Source organism: Ciconia boyciana, chromosome 12, assembly GCF_034638445.1.
Source record: "Ciconia boyciana chromosome 12, ASM3463844v1, whole genome shotgun sequence".
Classification (NCBI taxonomy): domain Eukaryota; kingdom Metazoa; phylum Chordata; class Aves; order Ciconiiformes; family Ciconiidae; genus Ciconia; species Ciconia boyciana.
In genome coordinates this window covers 24189033-24216579 of record NC_132945.1, presented here as the reverse complement: position 1 = coordinate 24216579, position 27547 = coordinate 24189033, and the positions used below count along the sequence as shown (strand labels likewise).

Sequence of the window (27547 nt, the reverse complement as noted above, 5' to 3'; positions counted from 1 at the left end):
CTGGACCCCTTCTCACATTTACCCTCACACCTCATCCTGAAACAGAGCAAGGCTGGAGGCTGGCGTCCTCTCCCGTGCCAGTGCCCAGGCCCTGCGAGGATGTGAGGCGGGCCTCTTGATCAGTTTTGGATCAGTTTCTCAGGCTGAGGAACAGCTCCAGCCTAAGCAGAAACAATCGCAGAGCATGGGATGAGCTTTCTGGTAACGCCGGAGCACTCCCTGTGGCAGGGGAAGCAGGGGCAGCCTACAGACCCTCACCTGCACAAGGCATCAACCTGTCTCCAAGTGCCCAGTGAAACCACCTCTCCCTCCGACTCCCACCCCACTGTGCAGTGTTGCGGCCTGTTCCTGCATCCCTTTTACCTGGCACGCACAGCCGAGAGCTCACTGTTAACAGAAAGCACCCAAATTCCCACATGGTGGCCGGAGAGCTGGTGACATGCTCCTGACGTCATCGCACACCCTGGGTCCAGCATCACCAGTGACTGGTTCTCCCCACCCACCTCAGCCTGTGCTCTCCAAACCTGCACCAGTGCACCTCCTCCATCGGGCTCATAATTTAGTCCCTCATCTCCTGCCTTAGCAACTCTAAGCCTCTCTCCTTATTCTCCCCATCCCTTCTATACCGTCTTATACCGGTCACCAGGCTGGAGCACAAACCTGGCTTCAAATGCAAGTTACATAGCAGCCACTGCATCACCTACTATTTCATCCCGTCGGGATGTACTTTTCCGACACGGGCAGCACTTGCTGCCAAGAGCACAGCCCTCCACGCACTGCAGCTAGCCAGCAGGGCCGCAAGCTCGCCAGCGCTGCAAGAAGAGAGGCAGCTCTGCAGGCTTCTCCGCTGTTGATACAAGGGACACAACTGACAGCAGCAGGCAGCATACTCCCCTTCCAAAACTAGCAACGCACGGGTGCGGGAAGAAGGCATTTAACTTAGAACAATCTGACTTTATTGGTGCAAACATTAGAACTCTAGGTGACTGGAAATATTCACAAGTACTCAGAGGACGTCGTCTGAGATGAAGGGGTGCACACAGCCAGCGGCCCCCGCTGCCCTACTCACTCCTATTGCAGTGTTCCCATTCCGGAGTTCAGTCTTCGTGGATGTTGAAAAGCTTTGCTACTTCATTGAGATCTTCATGCTCCTCCCCATCTTTGATGATCTGAAGAATGGAAGAACGCATTAAAACCTGCACATACTATAAACAACCAGTGCTGCAAGACTGCGTAGAGTCACCAGCCCATGTGGTGAGTTTCTTAGACCCTCTCTCAAGCCCTGCTGATGACCACTCACCAACTTAGGCAGTCCACAACATGACAACAGTCCTGACTACAGCCAAATTTATATGGGAGTCTTAAAATTTATATGGGAGTCTTAAATGTAGCATTATCTGCCTACAGGAATGGCTGGAGTTAAAACCAACCTCACTTTCCCTGTAGGATGTTTCTGATGTCTGGGTTTCCCTTAACAGCCGGGGAGAACAAGGACCTTCAAAAAGTGATTCATCTCAGCTGTGAGAAGATGGGCCAGTCTCTCTGCATTGACTTAGGAGCCAGTGTAAGTGGCCTAAACTTGCAATCTTTTCTTTTAGACAACGAGACTAAGAGGCCAAGGCTCTCTGCAGAGAGTACATACTTGGCTCTCTGATTTAAAGGAAGGGCTGCTAAGAGAAGGAAGGGAAGGATTGCTCTTTCGTGGGGATGAGAGAAGTAACAGGTTTAAACCGCATCATGACAGCTTCAGATTAGATACCAACGGAAACTTCCAACATTAAGAATAGTTCATTTTGGGACAGATCACCTGGGGGTAGTGCGGAATCATTCTCATAGTTTAAACTACTGAAATTCTCCAAAGATGTTAAAAAATGACCTAAGCATAGCTGATCTTACCTCGGAGGATGGAGACAGACTACGGGGGATGGAGACAGACTAAGCACCTACTCAAGGCTGCTTCTAACCCTGACTTTTTGTGGCTGTGTATCTAGGATGATAGATGTTTAAGACTGTTTTAGACACTTGTACATTAGACAAAGTAGCACAAAAATAGGACATTTCACTCTGATGCTCACTCGCCTGTGATTCTTGCCTCTACTTATTACAGACCTGAGATTTCAGCCATGCAAAGGCAAGGCTTGATGCATAAACCTGATTCAAGTTGTTTCTGTAAGAATTTTGAACAAACATGCAGAAAACCACAAGGACATCTCCCATAATTCACCTGAGACAGGGCTACCACTGGATATTGCACAGCTCTGCCCCAGACAGAGCATCTCCATTTATTTATCCTCATTTTAAATGGGTAGATTGATTTTTCCACAAGAAAATCCCCGATCTAAGCAAGCCTGACTGTTCAGCATACTAGTCCTGTACTGACCTTTCGAGCAATAGGCATCCTGTTGAAGATGTTCCATAATACGATTCCTACCACAACTTTATCCCTGAGGTAGAAAATGACACCTTTGCCATAATCTTCTCCTTGCTTTGGAACTTGAGGCGTTGGTGAAAAGCTTGGAGAAATGTGAACTTCTGAGGCTTCTGCTTCTGTTTCGCTCTCTGATCGAATACCTGTCCCTAATGCAGAGACATGAGATATCAGACATCCAGTACAGAAAAGAGCAGCAGCTATTTGCCTGCGATGGTGAAAGCAGACTAAAGAGCAGGGTTCTGCAAGAGACTGAGATGTTTTTCTTTGAGTTGCGTCCAGCAAAAGTTAAGCTTCAATAACACGAGAATGAAGCGATCCTAACGCGAAGCGCAACACTGACAATTCCCAACTTCCATCACCGAATGCAAAAGACAGAACAGTCTACTTCTTCCAGGCAGCATATACAAAATAAATATGCTTAGATCCACACAATCTCTTTTGTGCAAAAATGGATCATTTTACTGCTATGGAGGAAATTAAGCTTCACTGGGAAAAAAGTGTTAATTTTGGTAAATGAGTTGCATGATGTCTTCTTGGAGGAATGTTATGTTTTAATCACATTTTAATATCAAAACCAGCCTTTGAAGCTTGGTCTAGCAAAGAATCAAACAGATAGAGGTCTCCTAGTGCTCTACAGAGATCAGACTGACTCTGTGACCACCGCACAGAGCGAGACACAAAGCGACACGACACAGAGCGAGCTGCACGGAGACAGCTCCCAAGCACGACTATAGCCCTACCCGATTGCTCCGTTGCACTTTTCGGTGTGTCTTTTGCTGTTGCTTTAGCGAAGACTCCTACTGTTGGCAAACTACTGTCAACAAGGCCAATGGCTTCGTACCCTACGTTAGGACCCAGATCGCTCCTAGGAACAAAGCAGAAAAAAAATCATCTGTAGCATTAGTGAGACAAATACAAGGCAATTCCATCCAGCCCCAAATCCTTAACGAGAGCGCGTGCGAGAGAGATCACAGTACGCAGGCTGAAGTGACACGCATTAGTCTCTTCTGCACACATTAGTGTGGAACAAGGGCTCAAGACACAGCAAGTCTAAGGCCATCAGTTTCAGAAGAAAACAGTCCAATGAACAAAACCTTAAAATACTTAAGGCCTGCTCCCTTGAAGGAAGCTGGGTGGCTTCCAAGAGCTGCATATAGCTCGACCCTTTAGAAAGTCCCACATCTGACCTCAGCACTCAAACGTGAGGATCGGGACGCAGTTAGTAGGTGCGTGCAAAAATCTTCTATGTTGCTTGCTTAGTACCAATGTGACTAGGAGACAGCTGGGGCAGAAGCAAGTGTTCCTCCGGGTCCCAATAAGACCATTTGACCAAACTTCTGGCAACGCTGAGTTCTAAGCACTGCACTTAGCAGCACAGACAATTATTTAGTGTACATTTCAGAGAGAGCATTTCAGGAATATTAAAGAGAATAAAACATTGCTGTAACACCTCCTTGAACTGGGCACCAGCTGAATTTGAACTGGGGCGCTTACAGGAGTCAAAGCAGCTGTGGTTTGGGGCCCAGTAAGTACGATGCGTCAAAAGTGTTCCCAACTATGCTGAGGCAATAACTGCATCCCACAAAACAATTTGGATATCTCTGCATGTACATCGCTACCTTTCTGGCCAGAATCCTCCAGCACAGCCTGGGGTTACTGAAAGGAACACCAATAATATGCGGGCTAACCAGAGTAGGCACCCAGCAGTGGGTAAGTCAGAGCTCAGGAGGGATCCTGAACATCCTGAAAAAATGCAAGAGAAGTTCTTGCTATTTGCCAGTTTTTTAGCACGGGAGAAGGAAGTCTCTCTCAGTGAGGGCTGGCAAAGGCCCAGAGTTAACACCTGTCAGCAAAACATAAGACTGCAACTCGCAGACCCCCAATGGCCTGCACCTGCGTCACGGTCAGAGTATCCTCAAGAAAAACACCCAATTGAAATGGACGCTTCTGTGTCCTGGTTTAAAAGTGAAGTGAGAAACTCTTCTGGGTCCAGACTCCGTGCAGTATAGACCAAGTGTTCAGGTAAACGAAAGCAAGTCATAACTATTTTTGAGGGGATTTCTTTAAGAAAAGTAAAACTCCTTTCCCCATATTTAAACTCCTGCTAACTTTGAATTTCTGATCTTCACCTAACAGGCTTTGGGATTTTTTTGTGTGTGTGTTATTTTTTGTTTGTTTGGGGGGTTTTGTGTTTTGTTTTTCTCGATACTTCTCTCTGGAAAACAACAAACTTTCATGTACGCTCCTGGATGTAGCAAGGCATTGCTACTGAAGCATCAGTTCAGCTAATCAGCAAAGGTGCAACACAACTGAAACCAACAGACTGTGCTGGGAACTTTAGAGAATTGTAACAGAAAAGATGCTGCTAAGTTCAACGTGTAAATTAGCCTGCTTTGAGGAAGGGGCTGCTTTTTATCGCTACGTGCTTTGTGGAATGGGACGCGTTCAGGGAGAAACTGGGATCTGCAGGAAGGAAAAACATTTCAGAGAGGTCAGGGCAGAGCAGCGAATGCTCAAATGCCCTCCCATTCCCTCAGCTTCTGGGAACAGGAAGCTGTACAAGATATTTGCTGAAGTAGTTTCACTACACTCAGGAAACAGAAAGCTTTACAAGGTGTATCTTGTCACAGCTCCTGCAATCCGGCCAAATAAGAAACGCCAAAAGAAGAAATCAACGTTACCAGAACATGGACTGATGCCAGTAGGGCTTCGCAGCTCCTGTCATGTTTTCTCCAGCTAGTCTTCCACTCACAACGGCATGGTCATGGTGCTCCACACGTCTCCTACCTAGTTTGATATCATAGAAGCAGGCAGCATCCCCTGCCTTAAAAAGAATCATTCAGTGAGGACTGAACATGGACATCAAAAGCTTAAACTAATGCACAGACAAAAAAGGCACTGGGAAGAGAACAAAATGGAACTATGAACTGAGTTTTTCTGACAAACCCCAAACACCAGCACCACCACCTTATCCCGCTCCCCAGGCCACACAAGTCCCAATTTCTCAGCATTTTTCACTGATCTTTGGAAAATAAAACAGCATCAGGTACGTTTTCTCAGAGGAATCAAAGTCTCGACTCCCACCAACGGGACTCTTACGCAATAGAGTAATCCGTGCTATCTTTAGGTTACCCCAACTCCTCTTACGCAGCATAAATATTCAAAAACTCGCACAGTCGTTACCACAGCAACAACGCGTGCTGCGGTGCGTGAACAGACTCCATGGCTGCCGGCAGGATCTGCACTACAATTGGTCTCATTACTTGCTATTTTTTGCCCCATTCACCTAATCGAGGTATACCAGCCCCCATAACTCTGTGTATTCTGATTGCATCAGCACAACCAGCAGACAGAAAACTCCTCTGCACATACTCACCACCCAGATATTGGAGCGGGCCTGCAGCTCCGCATTCACCCTGAACCCTCCAAAGTCAGAGTCCACCTCCAGCCCAGCTGACTTTGCTAGTTCCACGTTAGGCTCCAGCCCTACTGCAGCCACGATATGATCCGTCTCCACCTGTTTGGGAATTCACAATTATCATCTTAATTCTCTCAATGCCCCTGCAAACTTTACCCTCTCCCTGCTTTTAAATTTACCTTTCGGCCATCTTTCAGTTTAATCATCAGCCGATTGCCAGAGACAGAGACAGACTTGACCACAGCGTTAGGCATGACATTAACACCCTCTGGAAACAAACATAGGAAACGTAACTGCTTGCTCCGGGGTAGACAGATTTCAGCTGAAGCGGGCATCTTTGGTGCAAACAGATGCAGGCAGAGCAGGGGCCAGGTTAGGAACCAAGAGAGAGACCACCTTATCTTTCCTGCATGCTCCAGTACAGTTTTGAGTGAAGCATGAGGAGAAAGAAACCCAGCTAAAAAGTTGGAAAGAGCTACTTAAATGACAATCTAAAGTACACGTCTCATATGATGACAAGGTCACATCCAAAAGAACTCCCCAAGGCAGGATTTCAGGCACTAAGGACGTTCAGTTACCTACTGCTCTGTCACAGCCAGAGCCAGAGGTCCGACAAGGCAGCGTCCATAAAGAAAGTAACTCAGGCCTGTGGGTTACCAGGCCCTGCAATCTGCAGCCCCAGCTATATCCCTCCTCCCTCTATCCCCACTCCACTTACCAATGCACAGGAATATATTCTGCACCGAGTACAGCAAATGGAAAAAAGGCATCTCAGATCGTACCGACTCTATCAGCTAAACACTACAGCAGCTGGCCTTACAAAGGTGTATGCTGAGGCAAGGGCTACACAACGCTTCTCTCAAAGTGACTCTAGGCTGACTGCATTAGGCTGTAACAAGTAAAATTATGTGAGGCTAGAGCAACTCAGAAGAGGAGAACAGGCAGTTATCGTAAGACAACTTTGGTTCCAGATTACAGAGGCCGTTAAAGGAACTCACAAGTATGGCAGTAGGGATCATTCTGTGCAGGAACAGCCAGAGGGAAAACCTCACTGGCATCAGCATGCATATTTGCTTGGCTTTCCCAGAGGAGCTGCTAAGAAGCCAGAGATTCAGGGCAGCTTGGTGCTACCCAAGCTGCCTGAACTGCAACTTGTTCTGTTCTGCACCTGGGCCACCTTGGAAGGGCCCCGGGTCTTCCTGAGACTCCACTGACAAAGCAAGCAGAGAGCTGTATTTCACAAGGAAGAGCTACACAACAGCCACTGGCCTAAACACCACAGCTCTGCCACTCGCGGAGGAGGAGCACTGAAGGGCAGCTTCACCTCTTCTGACTTTCTCTGTGGTCCAGTTGCTCAGATATTCAGGCAAGACTTTGCCCATGTTGCCGTTCTCTGGAAACAGCTGAATCACCTCCAGGCCTCTGGCTCGTGCTGGAAGGAAAGCAAAGAGCAGGCTTCATGGATAAAGAGCAGCAGCACAGACTTCAGGACACAAGCATATGCCTTACTTTATGCAAGGAGCCTGACAGAAGTTTCCAAAACTGGGAGTTCTGGCTCCCAGATTTTCCACAGGAGTCACAAAGTGACTGGCCACTGTATCACATACACCTGCAAACTCCAGGATAACAGACAGCAGACTTCCAAGTAAAATGCTTAGTACTTTGGAGAAAACTTCCCTTATTAGAAAAATCACCACAAAGACACTACTCAAAAAGCTGCACGCACTCGACAGTAAGAATCCAGTTGTTCACAACCTCTTTGAAATAATAGTTTTAGGGTGGCTTTTAGCACTGAGAGAGCAAATGTAACTTTTTACGCGGTGGAATGACTTTGCAACATGCACTGGCCTGCAGAGTTTCCAGGGAGCCCAACTTTGTGGTCAGGGGCTGCTTGGCAGCTAATGAGAGAGAAAAGGGAAAACCAGGCCAGGCCACATAGCCAACAAAACACACGTGCATTAAGGCTATTTCAGGCAAACCACAGGTCTGTGCAAAAACTCAGCAGTCGGGGAATGAAAAGGAAGTTTGTAATGTCAGGCTGCTCACATTCAATGTCTATCACTTCTGTCAAGGTGCCAGCTGAAGACAGGCTGCCTGCAGAAGCACACTTACCTCTTCTTCCCAGAGCACAGGCCAGCTCACTGCCGAGAAAACCACCACCAATAATTGTGATGGACTTGGCTTCTCTTGAAATCTTCTCCAGATTTTTGAAGTCCTCAATCTGAAAGAAGATTTATTCCCATTTCAAATATCCTCAAACAGGAACGGCAGCAGAAGATATTTTTCTCCAATTTCTCCCTTTGAAATAACAGCAACTCTCTCCCCAGCTTAGAAAGGGAAACATGTTTCTCCTTCCTCCTGTTCGTCTATTGCACAGAAAAAACTCTCTGGCTTCCTAACGTTTGTGCAAGCTTTTCCCTGTCCAGGCAATCTCAGATTCCTGCATTTTCACCTAACTTTCAAGAGAAATTACAATGGCATTTCTAGACGCAAATGTACTACAGCACATACAGTACTTCAAGGGTGCCACAGCTCACATCATCCATCTTTCCCTTCCAACCGTTGAGCAGACCAGACCTTAGGGGAAGTCCAGCACCGAGCAGAAAGTTCCCACATGGCTTCTTATTCCTGATTCATTCCCTGAACTAGACTAAGGAGAAGGTTGCATGCCTGTTCCAAATCCCATGTTTTCAAGAAGGCAGAGTATGTCAACAGAAAGCAACTCTACAGCACAAACCAGAAGACCAACTTCCATGTCTTTTATTCACTTTGTCCCAAGGCACAGGAGGAAGGTGAAGAAATGCCACAAAGAAGGCACGGATATCAGTTCATTAGTTCATCAGAAAACTATTTAAGCCAATCCAAGAGCTAACATGAACGCTCAACTTCATACTCAGCTAAAATTTCAGAGCATGAGAGCAGTCTCAGTCCTGTCCCAGGCCAAGGGCCAACCTCTTGCCCGTGCGCTGCAGAACTGTGGCACACGCTTATTCAAGAGGGGTGTCAGGCTGGAGTACTAAGCTAGCTTCCTGCATCTACTCCTGGTCCTGAAGGCACACGCTGCTTACAGTCCACACCAACGTACAGAGCTTACATTGCTCGTGTTTTTAAAAGGCCTGGAAAGTGCAAAATTATACAGGAGGGAAGCTAAACAAAAACAACAACAACAACAAAATCACACATTATAACAGCTCTCAGGCCCGAGGCAAGCAGATGAGTGGTCTAGTAGACTTGACCCTGTTTACCTGCCTGGGGAAAAGGAATAAATAGCAAATGGACTCCTGGTTACCAGCTGAGGGAAGCAGCTGCCAAGGGAAGGCTGTCCTGGACCCAAAGCAGAAGAGTTAAAAAGCTGAAAATAGTGGTAGTGGCTCTGATTTTTTCAGGACTAGCAGCACCTGGAGATTACCTTTCGGAACAGGGTCAGCCTTTGTTGTACATCTTTTCCTGCTCTTTCAATGGCGGGTAGGTTCCTTGGGGAACCGCCTGAGGACAAGGAGAGAGAGAGAGAGACTAATGATACCATGGCCACATCACTGGCTATCCAGACAATGCAAAGCTATCTTTAATCTTTCCAAACTGTTACAATACGCTCTATTCTCTGTTGCTGTCTGGGTTTTTAACATGAAAGACCTTCTGTGTGAGCCGTAGGTGACTCAACAGTCACCCAGGGGAAAAAGATCTGATGCTATACAGCTTGCTCTGCTGACTGGAGACAGCCAGTTCCGCTTTAACCACAGAGGGCCGTAGAACTGTTAGATGCTGGATCAGTGCTCTGCCCAAGCAAGAGCTGGTTGTTCTGCTTGCTACTGCTACAGGCAGGATTTGAAGCAGCTGGCCTGTTCCTTTACTGGAGTTCCTTTACTGAGCTGCTAGGGAAGTCACCTTTTCCTCCTGCCCTGCTGATTTTCACAGGGCAAAACTTTGAACGTCCCAGAGAAGCTGGCTGATGCGAGGCAGGTGAAAAACCCAATGGCATGGTTGTCTGTATGACTGTCCTTCCTGTGACTGCTCTACCAAGTGTTTGACACATACTGCAGAAACTTCCTCGCCAGATAAATGCCACTGAAATAAAAAGCCTGGCGCAAGACAAAGAACAAAGAGAAAAAACCCGACAACTTACCAGTGGCAATTAGACATTTGTCATAGGATATCTGGGTACCATCATTGAGTTTCACTATGTTGCCTCTAACATCCATATGCACAACCTGCAAAATTAAAGAAGCAGGAGAGCTCAAGCTTCCATGCGTTGTAGGCCATTCGAGTTAAACTGCATAGACTATTGATTAGAGAAGCAAACTTGGAAGTAACATTCTCCCACCTTTAAGTTTAGGGAGGGTGGGAGGGGGGAAGGGAGAAGACTGGAAGTAGGAATTGAGACAACTTCTTTGGCAGCCATCATAGATCAGGTTGATCCTCCCAGGATCCAAGTCTAAGAAACGGACTCGGATACCTACTGTAGTTCAGCAGTAAGGGGAGTCACTGAAATCTTATTTTGGCAACATATAAAAAACTGAGGAAGCAAATATATCAGAAGCGTCACCATAAACTTTTCCACCTTCTTCTGCACAATACTCTTGCTGACACTGTAACCCACTACTCAGATCACTCTACTCTCCTTACCTCACCCTCTGACCGATATATAGCCTAGGTCCCATTTTGTCACACCCTCTCTCTAAGCTCTACATATTCTTGTCCCATGCCCAGACTCTAGACTTATCCTTCCCTCTTCCTCATCTTCCCGCAGCTCACTGCTATTCCTCATAGCTTCTCCCGTTTTCCAACTTCACTCATGCTGTCCTTAAGATTAGCATTCTCCCTGCTTCATCATATACACTTTTCCCAAACTTGTACACATTCTCCTCCTCAGCCAACCCTCCGCACCACCATCTACAGTTGTTTAGTTTCAGCTTAGAGCGCCGGCTCTGCCTGGGAAGAACTGTATGATGCTAGAACAACAGGTAGTGCTGTACCCACCTTCTTGCCACAGAGAACTGCTACTCCACCATTTTCTACAAAAGGCAGATCACGAACAGGCACATAGAATGACGGTGGCTGGAAATATATACTGAAAAAAGCTCCATTATCAAATGGGTTCCACTTTCTCCATGATACCAGCTATTCAACAATTCCCAATGATACAAAGATAACTCTATGCATCCATAACAAGCTCCAGAATTCGTATTTATCTATTTTTAAGAATGAGGGTCTTCACACTGTTGAAGTTCAAGGGTTTAGATCAGTAAGGCTTTATCACAAAAGTCACAAGAATCAAATGTGATCCAGGGTCCCTGGAGCTCTGCTCTAAACTGCGAAGCTATACCCTCACCTTTGCTATTAACTTATTTCACAGGATTTCTGCCAGTGGTGGTGTATGTCCAAGGGAATCACAGCAAGATTCAAGAGGTATTAAGTACCGAGCTAACTCTCATGTGTGAAGCAGCACTCCTTGTGACAACCGCCAGCACTGCCACACCTTTCAGTCTGCTCCTTAGTGCTCGACTGACTTGTTTGTAACATCTCAGCATCTCTGGGAATCCACGCTCCACAAGTCCGCGGCCTACATCATGGAGTCTCGTGGACTCCACAAGGTAGTCAGTCAGCTACGCCAGTGCAAAACACCACACAAGCTCCGCACACAGCATGCAATGCTCTGTCCCTTCTTCGATCAGCCTAGCGACAAGGCACGCAGACACACGCACACCCCAGGGCTCTCTTCATAGCAGACACGGACACAGAAATCTACCCCGTGATTTGTCCACACAGCACTCTGGGGTCCTTCAGAGCTCTGCAGCGGCTCTCTCACAAGAACAGTTTGATCATCGTCAGCTTTTCATTAAACACTCTGCTTCGTCCTCGCTACCCGTAAGTGATACATACCTCCTCTCCTTGCCATTCCACTGTTTGAATCGCAGAGTCTCTGTCACATTTGGATCATCTGAAAACCATAGCTCTTTGGAAAGAGGTGGACGCATATAGGGCAGGGCAGGATCTTCAGACACAATCAGCACCTTTAATTGGTCATTAAACACATCAGCTGTACCGATGCCAGGCAAATGGCAAAACATACAACAGAGGCTCTGAAGCAAGCACAGTATTCAGTCATCCACACAAGTCTGCTGTAGAACAGGGCATCTCTTACCCGGGCACCAGGGTCACGAGCCCGAATGGATCTGGCAGCAGCAAAAGCAGCAGTTCCTCCACCGATCAGCAGGAAAGGAACATGAGATGGGACCTCAGGGCGAGCTCCCAGAGCTGCAGGTGACAGATTGGACAGCTTACTGCAGATATAGCAGGGAAAATGGCCCAGCCCCAAAGAACAGAGTATGTCACCAGACACCTTTCACATACAGGCTTCCTTTGGCAAATCGCCCTTCAAATACCTTCTCCTCCACTTCCCTTCCGCCCCAATATACTTCCCAGAACCATGCCGCTGCTTCACTCAAAGCTGGCTCCCTGCATAAATCAAACTGTCAGATTTTAGCAAATTATTTTTTCTAAGCTAGATCTGCACAGCTGAGCTCAATGGCAACCGCAGAGTTTTGGAATAGGCCAGTAGCACAGCTTTTGTCACGTGGCTTTAGCTCCTCTATTACAGATCTACTTTTCTCTGGTTTAAGATGTTAAGAATAAGAGCGAGCTACATAACAAGCTTGGAATACCACTATTTGGGCAGCCTGTTAACAGGTTTCAAGCCTTACTCTGAACAGGTGCTACTTGTCCAGCAGACTCTCAAAGAGCTTCATTTTATAAATTGATCTATTTAAGAATGCTGCATACATTTGCACAGATGGGTGAAGTGGCTGCAAAGTCAAAGACCCACAAAGTTCATTTCCAGCATTCAATACACAGTATCAGAAGCTTCATATAAGATCAGGACATTCTCTGTACAGTAGATTCAGGGCAGTAAAAACATGCTTGGCCTCTACTCTGGCCAAACAACGCACTAGAGATCCAACATTCAGGTTTTACAGTAAGTGACAGTTTGCTGAGCTAGCAGGAAGGACAAAGATTACTCAAAACACCAGGAGAAGAGATATGGCCTAGGTGCCATTCAAATCAGAAAACAATTTTCAAAATTATTTGGAAAATACAAACTGCAAAGTGTTTGATCTAGCTGCATGTCTTCTTTAAGAACACAAATCAACTTGTGAGCAAGAACAAAACTCTGCACTGGCCATTCAGTGAACAGTTTATAAGAAAGTAAAGTTCCCTAAAATGCCAAGGCGTATTTTTCTGTAATTGTATTCTGAAAGGAGACCAACTTTTGAGTTCCTACCAGAATGCATTTCCTCCCACATGCAGGTCCTGTTTCTAAGCAACATGCAGTTAAACCGTATGTAGGAATAAAACAGTCGGTTAAATATTACCATCAAGACTCACCTGCTGTGCCCTGAGAAGCAGCATCTGTATCTGAAAGAGAAGGCACTGACTTAATTCAGCGAAGCACAGGCTATCAAGGATAGTGCCGTTAGGAAGCTGCAGTTCAGGCTGACTCAAGGAGACCATAGGATTAACAGGCTGTCCACTATAAAGGGACAGAGTCTCCAGAAACGTAGACTTCCCAAGACCTCTGCTTCAGCATTTAGGCTCTCACTCTCTGTCCTCCAGCCTCAACCCTGATAAACATGTTTTATCCTCTCCCTTAAACCAAAGCAATCAGTTTTCTGTCCTGTCTGCAGGATATTCTTTCTGTTGGTTTCCCAGTAAAGTGACATAACACACCCTATATTCTATGACCTAAAGCCACTGTTATTAGGAAATGCATCGTCCTTTGGCTCAACAGTTCAGACACTGCAGTTTGAGATCTCATAACTCAATGAGCAGGTCCACATGCAGCCTGCAAAGCATCATCAAGAGCCTCGCCAATTGTCCCCACTTCTCCCTCTACATGTGGCCCAAGCACAATACTTCTCGCATGCCCAGCCCACTATGCACGGGACAGGGATGTGGCACAGCACAGAGGCTTTTGTGCTGGCAGCCCATGTTATCCCTTTGGAATCACAGTGTCTTTGCCAGACTGTGTAAGGGTAAAAGCCAAAAGCAGGGCTAACTCTTTTCTCCTTTTATCACAGAAGGCATAAATGGCAGAAAGGAGCCCTGAGGGACAACCTACTTTATCCTCACGATTATCTGTAAAACAGAGCCTTGTTGTGGGTCATGGAAAGCTAGCACCATCTTCTATGCTGGGAAGACATGGGAGTTCACAAACAACAGAAGGCACCGAGAAGTGACAATGCTGCGAAGGCACAGCTTATGCTAATCTGTGTTTTCAGAAGGGCTCTGTTCCATTTGGTTTAGAGGTCTCAAGTTAGCAGCTTATGAAAAACAGACCCAAACCTAGAACCAGCAGGCTAGTACCCACCGGAAGGAGATGATTCATTTTCTTGAGATCGCGTAGTTATTTTTGCGACACGGCTGGTGAATCGCTCTTTGTTTTCTCTCAATGTTCTGTATACCTGGAGACAGACAAGGAGACATTTACCTTGTATATCTTACAGCATCAAGGCACCATTCTGCTTCTACCCCCCGACAGGCTTTTGTCTATCCTGCTTGCTCAGAAAAGCCATCTGCTTTCAATTAAAGCACATGGACCAAAAATATACCTCACTGAAAAAAGTGCCCATAGAGGTAAGTATATATAGCTACGAGAGGAATGCACTCAGAAAACGATCTGCTCTACATATGCTGAGCTGAATCTCAGTTGTCTAGTTGCTTTCCATAAGCAAGCAACCAACCTTTCTGCAGATGTTTGGCCTCTGGGCTGCAGACCTGTTTCAAGAGGAACCAGATACAACAAAGGAAACGCAGTCAAACAAACCCCAAGGCTATTTGCAAGCTAGGCCGTGGCACACGGCACAACACAAGGCTGCAGAAAAGGAAGACAAATTCAAGGCAAAAAGCAACTCCTCCCAGCTTCAAAAGCCTAGAGCAGCTGGGCAGAACAAGCAAACAACCTGACTGGCTTTCTGCAGGCCAGATCTTACAGGCGTGACGTTAGCAGTGCTCTTCAGACGCGGGAGCGTGGCTGCTCTAGGTAACAGCCTTCAGCTGGGAGAGGTTCCCGTGTCTGAACGCTGACCTTCTGTTCATTTGACTGTTAAACTCGGGATGCAGTATAAGCATGGCCTGCATGTTCTGGGGATACAATTTAGCGGTACAGACAAGGAGAGAACATCTTTTAAGACATCATGTTAACTGCCAAGAAAAATTGGTAATGCAGAGAAGCAAAAGGCAACGAGACTGCGGAAGCAGGTCGCAGAATGATATCTGCCCCCACAGTTAACAAATTAGAGGGGAGCAAACAACTTTTTTAAGGCAAAACCTAGCCTTGCTCCTAAGCCATATCACACGTGCACGACATTACCTTTCATTTTGCATTGTTTATAAAAGAGAAAAAAACCTACCAAGACAGTCTGAAACGCAACCATCTATCCAATGACTGTATTTGGAATTTGAAAGAATATTAAAACTGGAACATTTCCAGCAAGAAATAAAAGCCTCCTAAATGTAAAGGCACGACAGGTAATGCTGCAGCTGATGCCAAACCGCTTGCTGTTAGCTAACCGAGTGTTATGACATCCCAACTATGAACAAAAGTTAATTCCTTTGGGGAATGGAAATCTCTTTTACTCCCTAGACGTTCTGCATGTTACCAGTCTCCACCATTAGGTGTTTTATAACATAGCAAACAGTCTCAAAGAAGAACTGAGGAATTTAATGCCAGGCACAAAAAAGAGCACAGGCAGACAAAAGCATATCCAGGGAACTGAAACAATGTCAAAAGTATCAGAAAACAAGAACTCATCAGTGTTGAAAAGAATTAAGACAAAGATATTTTTAAAGCGTTTTGCTTAAACATATAAAAGTCAAGGTTAACAAAACTACCTCTGCTTTTGCAAGCAGAACCATTAAGTTTTTAAGCAAGTCCAAAAGGCAGCATACAGCAAATTAAACCTGATCCCTTAGAAAAAAGAAGACTATTATATACATGCAAAATATCAAATCAGGTCTTCAGGATAAATTTTTCCAAAGGGACAATGCCAAGTTCTTTCTAGTCAGAAACATAGCTGTGTACTTTGCCAGATAACGGAGTGATATTTCAGTGCTCTTCTCTGAAGAAATCACAAAGTTAGACAAGTTTTCTTTTCTTTCCTCTAGCATACTTATATTTAGCTGATTATTTCCTTTTTTTGTATGCCACCATTACCGATATCAGAATAGATGTGTTAATTAATTTGTGCCTTTCTGATGGTTACAAATAGAAGATGGCCCGTTTTGGTTTTAGATTTATTTAATGTGGAAAAGTTAATTCTAAGGCAATTGTTCCCACCAAGAACTACACTATTTGAGAATACCAAATTTGTAAACTTAAGTTATTTGACAATGTCCCTTGAAATTAAATATCTGAGGCCAGGGAGCACAAAGACAGTTTAGTTAAAGCAAATGGCTAACGTGGTACGACATGCAGAAAGGCACCCTCCCTCCACCCTCTCACCCAATTAAAACACATTTATTTCAGCATCTTACATAAGCTCCTGTCCCAGTGACTGTTCCTCCTACAATTAAGTATAACAACAGGTTGCTGCCAGCTTTGCCAGGAACACCTGAAGACGTCAGTGATCTAGAAGGGCATCTTAGATGATGACATTGCAAAACTGTAGGTGAAGACAGGCAATGAAAGAGAAGAGAGGGAAAGAGCTGAATGTTAAGAAGGGCTCTTGATTAAACAGACCTTGGGAAAAGCAGAATGTGCTTTGTAATTTCAGTTACCGTGTTTGTCCAAAAAAGTACAGCAGGGCACAGTAAAGAATATTGAAAGGGAATAGGAAAAGACTTTTCCTCCATGCGCTGTTTTGAATTTGTTTTATTTCCCAGGAGCCTTCTGCACGTGAAGAGTTTCATTAGGAGAAAATCAGGACTCGGAACTTTTAATGAATACAATCCTCTAAGAGAAAGAATTTTGAAACAAAGATTTGTGTGACGTAAACGTAGGACCCATCCACTCCTAGGTAATGCTGCTGCTCTGCAGCTCTCTGGGAATGGGATTTACTCTCCAAGTCGGGCTGAAAAGCTTTGTCCTTTTGAATCTCGTGAGCAGGACATAAATGTATGCTCACCAGTTTGGGGTTGATTTGGTATACTCGCACAAGCTCAACACTGATGTTCTGAATTGAGATTTGGCAAAGAATGGTTTACTTTGGTATTAAAAGCACACGCCATTCAACTCTCCCTGAACTATATGCTACTATCACATACAAGACAACAGAGCTGTGGCTGGTCATAGTATGTAAAAAAAGAGTGCCTTTACTATGAAGAAACCTAAAAGGTAACTGAAATTACAGCTGAAAAAATAAAATTATCATAAGAAGTTAATTTCCAGCCAGCTCAGCTCCCCTTGAAGTTTTCTGAAGGAAGAAATAGCTACAGAGATAAAAAGCTAAGTAAAGTTAGCTGAAATACAGCAAATGCTTGACAGGAGAGATGTATTGCAGCTTCTTTCCATGAACTGCCTTTCTACTTACATAGGCACCCGCTCCTAACGTTGATAAGCCCACAATAAGGACAAAAACAGAACTATCGCCTTTGCCCCCGGGCACACCAGAGCTAGCCACTTGTCTGCTCATCTGCAGTTTTATGGGAACATTCCAGCGCTGCAACAAGTTGCCTAAGGAATACAATTTATTAGAGAAAAAAAACACAAAAACACTGTCAATACAAAGTTACGTTTTGAAATTCAGAGACCAAGTAATTTCTGAAACCAAGTAAACAAGCTACTTGTTTGAAAAGCCCAGTACCACATCTGAGCGACTGCAGTGAATTATTCTCTGCCACAACAAACGGCTCCAGGCAGTTGTGGATACTAAAAGCATCTGTAAGATCAAAGAGTAACTGAACAAATTAATAGCAGGAACATCTTCTAGGAGGCTAGAAAGACGGTCTCCAGCTGAAGGAGCCTTCCAGCCACGTACCGCTGGAGAGTACCTCCGAGACGCGCGTGTACTGCACGTCTGCTGTTCTTACGCCCTTCCTCAGGCCTCTTCTGTCGGAGGCGGGCGCTGGTCTACGGCTGGGACAAGCAGTAGGTACGGTCATACCAGCAAAAAGTCCCTTTGCCAACACAGCGTAATCCGCTGAGGCCAACTACCAGCGGAAAGAGGCTTCTGCTGACAGAAAGGACAGCCCAAATGAAGAGGAGCAGCAAGGTTTGCCAATCCAGACAAAGGCACCTACCAGCACGTGAGACAAAGAGCGCGTCTAGCTGGGCGGCTGTATAACATTTTATTTTACTATAGTTTAATCACAGACTCCCGCCTGTCCCAATGAGAGCTCCAAACAGAGCGATCGCGGCGGCTGCTCCGAGCGCTGTGTTTGTAACGCCAGCTGAAGCGGGCAGAAGCGGTTGGGCTTTTCTGCAGAACGTATTCCCACCCGGCGCAGGAAACACGTTCCGCCTCCTCCGATACTCACGGGCAAACTGCTGTCCCCGTTGGAGCTCCTTCCCTAAACGCGCGCGTTTGTGATACAGACCCGCAGCAAAGTCACAAGCGTCCGGATGGATCCAAACACGCGGAACAGCTCCACCTCACTCGTGGCTTCCCAAAACATGGAAGTTTTCCCTCCCGTTCCCGGGAGCTGAGCGTCTGCACCTCCTCCACCCCTCAGCACCCGGGTCCCCCTCCTCACCGCGCCGTTTTCACCCGCGAGCCCCCTCCGAGGCGGCGGAGCCGGGCAGCCCGTCCCGCCGGTGCACCGAGGGCAGCGCGATGCCCCGCGGCCGTTCCGCCGCCAAAAGCGCTTTTCCCAAATGACCTCCTCACCGGGCAGCGCCCCGCGCCGCTGGAACCGCGGTCCGGTGTCCCCTGCCTGCCTGACGGGAGCCGAGGGCCCCGAGCAAGCGGCAGCTTTGGAAAACGGCGGTTCCCGGCCGCGACCCGTCTCCCCGGGCAGCGGCCCAGCGGGGGGGCGGGGGGGAGCTCTGGGCCGCCGCCCCGCCCAGACGCCGCGGGAAGGGGCGCCCCGACCCGCATGTGGGAGGAAGCCAGCGGCGGGGGTCCCGCCCGCCACCCTCACAGAGCACCCCCCCGCCCCCCGGCCCCGGGCCTGCCACACCGGCAGGGCCCCGCCGGCCCGCCCGCCCCCCGTGCCGGGGGAGACCGGCCCCGGCCGCGGCCCCGGCTCACCTGCGGCGGCGCGGCCCCGCGGCGCGGGGCTGAGGGGGCGCAGGGCGCGCGCCAGGCCCCCCGCGGCGGCGGCGGCCACGCGGCAGCGGAACATGTCGCCGGTCACCTCACGCCGCTCCCGGCCCCGCCGGCCCGACCCCGCCGCCCGCAAGGCGCACGCGCCGCCGCCCGCGCCCCATTGGCCGCCGCTGCCGCGCCTCCGCCGACCCTTCCGGGCGGTCCCTTCTGCCCCGCCGTCTCTATGGTGGCGCCGCCATGTTGCGGCCGCCCCGCCGCTTCCCGCGCCGGCCCCGCCGCGCCACCGCCACCGCCACCGGGCCCGGCCGCCGCCTCCTGCTCTCCACCCCCATCTTCTACGCTAACGGGCCGCCGCACATCGGGCACCTCTACTCCGCGCTGCTGGCCGACGCGCTGCACCGCCACCGCGGCCTCCGCGGCGCCGGCCCGGGCCGCCTCTCCACGGGTGAGCATGGGCCCGCCGGGCGCCGCGGCCCCGCGCCTGACCCGCACCCTCCGGCTCACCCCCGGGGCTCGCCCACCTCCCCCGGGGCTGTCCTCCTGTCCCGAGGCTGTCCCCTGTCCCCTTGTCCCCAGGCTCGTCCCGAGGCCCCTGCGGCCCCGCGGGGGCGGGGGGGCCGGCCCCGCGCCCCCTCCCCACGGCCCCCGCCGCACCCCGGCCTCTCTGCCGTTTCAGGGACCGATGAGCACGGGCTGAAGATCCAGCAGGCCGCGGCCGCCGCAGGGACGTCGCCCCCGGAGCTCTGCCAGCGGGTCTCGGGCCTCTTCCGCCAGGCCTTGAGCCAGGCTGCCGTCTCCTTCACTGACTTCACCCGCACCAGCGAGCCCCGCCACCAGCGAGCCGTGCGTCATTTTTGGGGCGCCCTCCGGGATGGCGGGGCTCTCTACAAGGGGTCTTATGAGGGCTGGTACTGCACTCCCGAGGAGTGCTTCCTGCCCGAGAGCCAGCTCGCCGAGCGCAGGGATGCCCAGGGACGCCCGTGCAAGGTGTCGTTGGAGAGCGGCCATCAGGTAACGACACCTGCACCATCCCGGTCAAGGGTGGCCACTCCGGCAGAAGCGCTGCGCACTCATCTGTTGCTCTGGTCTGGCCAAATTTGGGGGTGTTTAATGCTTCCCGTAGCCTTTAGTAATTCATGTCAGTTGAGACTCACCTGTATTTCATAGAATGTCTCTTCTGTCTTCATAGCGGTGTGTGGCTATGCAAGGGAGAGCTGCCAAAACCCCAACCGGCAGGTACAAATTTCAGCCACGTGCCATGGGAGGGATTCAGCCGCTGCTGGGTTCCACAGGCTGCAGGCCTGGAAACAGTGTTTTAAAGCAGTGATGAAAGCAGTTAGCTGTACAGAAGGATAACAGTGTTTATAACTGAGGTGTTCACTGGGTGTCTGGAGTTTCAGACCTGTTTTGTGAGGCAATTCAGTTTGGCCTCTGGACACTTTTCATCAGTCTTGTTACATGGGTTTCAGCCCTACTTAAAACACCGTAACGTCATCTGCCTGTGGCCTAGTCCGATGACTGAATAGCGGTGCAACGCAGCGTGGTACCTGACTGAGAGTCTCTCTGCCACTGTGTTTTCTGTAAGGTGTCAGGAGTTACATGATTTAATCCAGCAGTTGCAGATAATCATGCTTCAGAGCTAAGCAGAGGTTATGCTCTCGTGATATTTGTACGAGGCTGGGGCATAGGAGTGTTGGTTCACACAGAAAGGGGTATGTTGTCAAATAATATCTCTTGATAAAGCACCTAACGTAGTTGGGGAAAGATAAGTTTCCAGGCAAAGAAATCATTCTTTAGATCTAAAATAGAGTCAGCAGGCTTCAAAGTCAAATATACCCTGAGAACGGTTACTTGCCTTAGCTGCGTATCAAACTGTCCAAGAGAAACGGCAGCGTGCATGGTGCAGAGGAGATCTTGCAAGGTGGTGGAAAGAGATGGTAGGTGTTCCTCTCCAACCAGAAAGAGACAGTTGGGTAGTTCGTTGCTTGAGGGTTTTGTGAAGGAAAAGGGGGAGTTTCCAACATGCCGTAAAACCCGTACTTCTGGTGAGTCTCTGATTTTTGGTATCCAGTAGAGCCTGGGGGTAAAAATGTATAGGTCTTCTTTGAATGATGTTCTTCAGGTCTTCCTTGAACACTGAGAGATCAGTTTGTTCTGTAGGAAATCACCCTCCTTCTTCACTCTGTTACTATGCTTTTGTGTCATTTAATGCGCAGAGAAGCTGAGAGGAGCCACCAGAGGCTCCCACTGTGGTCAGGGTACGGAGCACAGGCCTGCAAGAGGTAGAGGGAACTGGGCCAGTTTAGTTTGGCAAACAGGAGGCCAAGGAACAAGCTAACAGCAGCCCACGCCTGTGCGCAGGGCAGTTACAAAGAACGGAAGCCATGTGCTTCTCGGGGGTGCCAGGCGCTAGACCGAGGGGCAGTGATGCCACAAGCTGTGCTGCGGGGTCAGGCTCGGCGTTAGGATAAGCTCTTTCCCCAGGAGGACAGTGCAGTCCCGCGGCAGGTCCCCAGCGAGGTGGGGGACCATCCTTGGGGTGTCCCAGCCTTGGCTGGTGCCAGCCCTGCTGTGAGCAGGCTGTGGGGCTGGAGAGAGGCGGAGGGCCCGTCCCACCTCCACTGCTCTCGTTCTACGGGTTCGTTCTGGTGTGGGCTGGTGGATTAGTTCACCTGTAGAGCGAGCAGATGGTCCGTTGCAGGACCAGGAACGGTGCTGTTCTGTACTCGCTGGGAGGGCAGCTGCATTTATTGAAGTATTGCATTCGTTGCTCAGGTCCAGCCGGGAGACAGTTGGTGCACGTGGGGCTGCAGGGATTCTCTTTCTGATGAGGAAATGAGCTGGAGCTGGGAAGGGACTGTCCAGGGAGCATGCTGAAAAAGCCCTGGGGGGGCTGGTAAACAACAAGCTGAACGTGAGCCAGCAGTGTGCCCTGGCAGCAAAGGCAGCCAACGGGATGATCTCGGGCTATATGAACAGGAGCGATGCCTGGTCAAGGGACGTGATTATCCCCCTCTACTCAGCACTCTAACGACCACAGCTAGGTACTGCATCCAGTTTTCCATCCCCCAGTACATGAAACACAATTTAGAAACTGGAAGAAGTTCAGTGAAGGGCCACCAAGATGGTTAGGAGCTGGAGCACTTGCCATTTGAGGAGAGGCTGAGGGAGCTGGCTTCTTCAAGCTTAGAGAAGACAGGATTTTGGGAGGGCCTAGTGGCAGAAGCTCCCCAATAGCTACGAGGAGGTCATCAAGAAGATGGAGCCAAGTTCTTCTAATGGTGCGCGGCAGGAGGATGAGAGAATGGGTGTAAGTTGAAACAAGAGAGGTTCAGCCTGGGCTTACAGAGAAACTTTTTCCTCATGAGGACAGCCAAGCAGCAGAACAGGCTGCCTGGGGAAGTTCTGCGGTCTCCATCCTTAGAGGTTTTCAAGATGTGCCTAAAGCCCTGAGTAACCGTAGGTGACTGCTGTGAGCCGGAGGCTGGACTAGAGACTTCCTGAATTATCCTGTGCTCCTAAGGTCAGGGCTGTGTGAAGGTCAGGAGAGACAGCACGCAGATTTGTCTGCAGGACAGGTATTCCAGTAACTGTTCACAGGCAAGCCTTGAACAAAGACGCTGGTTTTGTGGGTTATTATAATTACTCTGCCCTTTATCAACCTCTCTGTACGCTCCAGGCTCTGACTTACCAGCTTTCAGGAGACAGCCTATTTCTAATCTCTTTTCCTCTTCCCACTGAACGGCTTTCTACTCACCTGGCAACCACCTTCTCTGCAGGCAGCTAGCTGGTAGGTAGCTCAGCTCTTAGCACTTGGCAGATGATGTGAGGTGGGCTCTTCAGAGCCAAACGCCAGACTTGGTCAGCACTTCGGAAGAAATGATTGCAGGTCCCACTTTGAGTTGGCTTTTGCATCCTGAGTTGTTACCAACGGGATCGCTGGATTGTGTAAAAGGGAATATTGGATGGAGGACATCGCGTTGGCTCTGTGTGAAGCGTTACTCCTGGACAGAGTGCTGAGAGCTGGTACCCAGAAGCTGAAAAAGGTTATGGAAAAACATAAAGACTTCCGGAACCAAAATATTTTTGTGTAACTTGTTTATGATTTGTGTAGGGAAGAATATTTCTTTTGGGGTGACCTTCTAATCAAGTAAGCAAAGGTAGTATTTGCTACTGGCTGCCACTGAAATTAGTTAAATTCGACCACATCATAAAGCAGTTTTGTACCACTAGGACTAGTTATTCCCTAGGGTATCTTCGCTTGAGGTGCGGTGGGCTCTTCACTGCTTGTATTGAGAGCGAGGCCCTTTCTGGCTCAGTCAGAAGTTGTTGGGTTCAGCGCTGGAAACCGAACCTCTCCTGTGCGATGCCAAAGCCTATACTTTCTTATCTTAGAGCCTTATTTAGCTTTAAAAGGTAAGAATTCTTGACCTAGCCATAGATCTCTTGAGTGCCTTTACACAGCTCACTCATACCGTATCTACCCACAAAGTTTTCATTGATTTAGCTAAAAGTGTCATTTAATGAATTTAAATGTGTGGGAGAAGTGCCATCAGTACTTTAACATGATTACAGGTGAACAAACTTAGCAACTAAGATGCACTAATGCTTAAACTGGGGAAAAAGAGGAACACGGCAAAGGCACGCACCAGGATTGTTAGTAAGGCAGTAATTAACGACGTCATTTTGTCTTTCCATGATTTTCTATTGTTATCGCAAAATGACGTTTTTAAGAAAGTGTATTCTCGTCTCCCTCATTCTTGCCTGATGACACATAAATCTGGCAGGTAGAAAGGTATTCCTTCCCTGGGGCACGAGCACCTTTAAAAGCAGAGTGCTGAGCCATCCCAAGTGCCTGAGTCCTCACGTGTTGCCCTGGGGAAGCCAGGGAGGTGGTGTTGGAGGAGAGGAGGTTCCTGCTAGTCATAGAAAGATACCAGGGGCGCACACCCAACCGCAGCGGGAGCGTGCCACAAACTCTGCGTTGAGAATGCTGTGTGCAAATTGTAAAACTGTTTGCAGAGCGTTTGGGCCGTAATTCTTTTCTCTCCTGCCTTCTCAGGTGCACTGGACCAAAGAGGAGAACTACATGTTCAGGCTCTCGGCGTTCCGGGATCCGTTGCGGAAGTGGCTCCGGGACAACCCACACGCCATTTCCCCTGACCCTTTCTACCAGCGCGTGCTCCGCTGGCTGGAAGAGGACTTGCCAGACTTGTCCGTCTCTCGTGAGAGAAGCCGGCTGCAGTGGGGTATCCCTGTTCCCAGTGACTCAACACAAACTATTTACGTATGGGTCGATGCCTTGGTGAACTATCTGAGCGTGGTGGGCTACCCTGAGACGCACGGTGAGTGGTGGCCTGCTGCGCACCATGTTGTGGGCAAGGACATCCTCAAGTTCCACGCTGTCTACTGGCCAGCGCTGCTGATGGCAGCAGGGCTGGCTCCCCCCGAGCGAATCTTTGTGCACTCCCACTGGACTGTCCGTGGGCAGAAGATGTCCAAAAGCCTGGGCAACGTGATTGACCCCTTTGCTTGTATTGGACAGTACACGGTAGATGGATTTCGGTACTTCCTGCTACGGCAGGGTGTACCTGAGCGGGATTGTGACTATTATGATGAGAAGGTTGTTAAGCTAGTGAATTCGGAACTGGCAGATGCTCTTGGGGGGCTTCTGAATCGGTCAACAGCCCTCAGCATTAACCCCAGCAACACTTACCCTTGTTTCTCAGAGTCTTGTTTTCCAAAGATCTTGGATGACAGGGGGACGAAAGCCATGGGTAGGGCTTCTGCTGAAGACTATGAGTTCGTGGCATCTGTGGCTTCTCTGCCTCTGCAGGTGGCTAGTTATTTTGAAGGTTTCCAGATCTACAAGGCTTTAGAATGTGTTGCCCTGTGCGTAAGGCAGACCAACAGTTTCTTCCAGAGACACAGGCCATGGAAACTCAACCGACAAGATCCCGCAGAGAAGCTCTGGCTTGACACCATCATCCACGTCACGCTGGAATGCCTGCGTGTCTACGGGACCCTCCTGCAGCCCGTGATCCCACACACTGCAGACAAGTTGCTTTCCAGGCTGGCTGTTGAGCCAGAAGAGAGAGGTCTCTCAAGTTTGACATTTCTGCCACGTTACAATGGGAAGCCGTGTCCCTTTGAAGGGAGACAGCTTGGACCTGACACCGGCATCTTATTTCACAGACTAGAGAAGTCCAGACAGCATCAGATAGAAACCGAAAAGCTCTAGTGTCTGACAAACAGCTTCTGTAAATAAAAGCCTCCGGGAACTCCCGGAAAATGTTGCCTTTGTTAAAAGCATGTTCCTCCCATCTCTTGGTGGTGGCATGAAGTGGATGAGTGGAAAACTGGACTGAGCAGGGCTGTGCTGTCCTGCCTAGGTGACTGGCATAGTCTCCGCCTGACGTGGGAAGCAGACACGCGCAGGCAGATTGGTTGTGTGAGCAGGGCTAAGAGCTAGGAGCACTTCTGGGGTAACGCCCTCGAAGGAACACCTAATTGGCTACGTTGGTAACAGAATGAACTGAAGACACAGCCTAGGGTTTGAACATTGCTGCTTTTTTTCCCCTGGTGTATTTTATGGGACATAAAAAGCAGCTGAGGCAAATATTTATCCCCTTAAAATAGGGACTTCTTCCTCTACAGTCTTGGGGCTCCACTAGAGAGCCCTCTTGCCTCTGTCTCGTACCTTCCCTCCTGGCCCCTTGACCTTGTCGTTTCTGATGTGAGGAGCAGGTCCAGTGCTCTGCTGAGGACATTTTAAACATGAATGTGGCGGCCAATCTGGTCAGCAACCTCTTCCAGCGACAGCAACTCCCCAGCTCTCCTCCTTAGGCTAGCATTCAGGCGGAGTCTCCAGGAGGATCCAACTACCCCTGGGGAAAGAACGGGTCTTTCCTGGGGCCTTCTCAGTGTTGTCTCTGCTCACGCAGGGAGAGGCCTGAGCGGCGGTTCTGCAGCTGGTGTCCTCATCTCCCCTTGACTTTGCCCTGCAGGTTTTTGGCCAGGCCAGAAGTAGCTGGGGGTAGTCAGAAATGGTGTTCTGGTAATGTCTCTGGGATGTAGTCCCAGTGGATCTGTTGGGTCCATCAGCTGGGCTTCCTTTAGGGGCCAGAACCTCAGTTCAGCCGATGTACGTGAGCCTCGATGGGGAGGGTCTCTTCTGTGTGACTCTGCTCTTTACACGGGAGGCAGTCCAGTGAGACAGGATGGCTCAGAGGCTGAATGGGTGGGTTCACTCAGCTGTGTAGACCTGCACGCAGGACCAGAATTAGAAAGGGGGGATGTGTTTCAGGCCCAGACTCAACTTTATGAGGCTTTTCCACCTGCTGTGTGGTTTATTGCCCCCTCTTTGTTTCATTTCGGTGCTGCTGGAAGCAGGCAGCTGAGCACTGATACCCTGGGGCAGTTGTGAGCACTTGGGTACCTCTGGTAAATCCTTCCCAGCCCTTGGCCCCTCCAGTTCCCACCAAGTGCCTGTACTGCAGGAGTTGTTTTGTATCAGCGGCCAATTTTCGGGGGCTGTGATCTCTTTTGGAGCTGCCTGGGCCGCGTTACCAGGGGCAGCAGGAGCAGTGCAGCCCCTTGGAGCACTGTGAGTCTCTGCAGAGACAGCAGGGGGAAGGGCAGACCGTGCTGCTTCTCCTCCTATGGCCCTTGCGGTTCTCCACGATGCCTTCCCTGTGCCGCAGCACACTGTCCAGCCTATTTCAGATTACTCATGAGAAGAAAGCCAGGTCCCCTCAGCCCGCTCCTGCGGTGCTACTCCTCTTCCCTGTGCGGTTTTACCTGGTACCCCTTGCTCCTGCCATCCCTGCACGCGCGCTTCACGCTGCAGACCTCCATGCCCTCACGCCATGAGTGCTGGCTGCCAGCACGGGCAGAGGCGCCTGCTGCCCTGCTCCACCCGCGAAGGATGGGGACGAGAGAGACCGCATCCCGTTCCCCGTCATCTCTGACGCTGACGGCAGCTGGCGGGAGTGCCAGCGCAGCCCTAGGAAGCCAGGGAGAAGGGCTGGAGGCCCGGCTCACCTCTGGCAGGAGCTGCCGCACGTCCCCCTGCCAGCACCGGCGCGGGCAGCTCCATCCGTGCCGGAGCATCCGTGCGCCGCCTGCGTGGGCTCTTCTGCGCGCTACCGGCACACGCCTGAAACCCGGGGCCGGCAGCCCCGGTGGCTGTGGCTGCCGAGCCGGACACAGAGGGTCCTTCTGGCATGGCCAGCCATGGGGGGAGCGAGCACGTTGGCGTCTCTCAGCTTCTGAGCGTGTGGGTGTTTCTGTCCCCCAGCTTCTGGTCCTGCCCCACCCTGCTCCCACCACTGGCCCTGGCCTGGTCCCCCTCCCTCCGGGAGGTGACCCGTCTCGCTGCCTGCTGCCCCGCCGGTCCCCAGCCGGCCCGGGCCGGCAGCCGGCGGGATGCCCGGGCCGGCCCGGGCCGCGAAGGCGGTTTGTCGCCGGATCTGTCGCTCGGCGCGGGGGGCTGAC

General features: G+C 49.7%; 2 protein-coding genes across 3 annotated transcripts; one reads left to right on the top strand and one right to left on the bottom strand.

Annotated features, from left to right (window-relative positions):
• Positions 1–939: 939 nt before the first annotated feature.
• AIFM1 (apoptosis inducing factor mitochondria associated 1) lies at positions 940–19193 on the bottom strand. Of its 2 annotated transcripts, none has more exons than XM_072877390.1 (17): positions 19034–19193; positions 16380–16507; positions 14215–14308; positions 13233–13262; positions 11992–12104; positions 11730–11860; positions 10827–10917; positions 9973–10057; positions 9259–9335; positions 7962–8070; positions 7174–7281; positions 6029–6117; positions 5808–5948; positions 5113–5255; positions 3172–3296; positions 2381–2577; positions 940–1169 (listed from the first exon to the last, which is right to left on the bottom strand). In XM_072877390.1, the coding sequence occupies exons 1-17, from the start codon at positions 19125–19127 to the stop codon at positions 1098–1100; spliced, it is 1827 nt and encodes a 608-aa protein (XP_072733491.1). In that variant the 5' UTR covers positions 19128–19193; the 3' UTR covers positions 940–1097. The 2 variants fall into 2 exon arrangements, with proteins under 2 accessions (XP_072733491.1, XP_072733490.1); XM_072877389.1 differs by lacking the exon at positions 16380–16507 and adding an exon at positions 17375–17517 and having other exon boundaries at positions 19034–19192.
• MARS2 (methionyl-tRNA synthetase 2, mitochondrial) lies at positions 19126–25378 on the top strand. The gene is given in 4 exon segments (XM_072877388.1): positions 19126–19154; positions 19156–19496; positions 19728–20062; positions 24114–25378. Coding segments are annotated over 4 exon segments (1884 nt in total). The 3' UTR covers positions 25293–25378.
• Positions 25379–27547: the final 2169 nt, after the last annotated feature.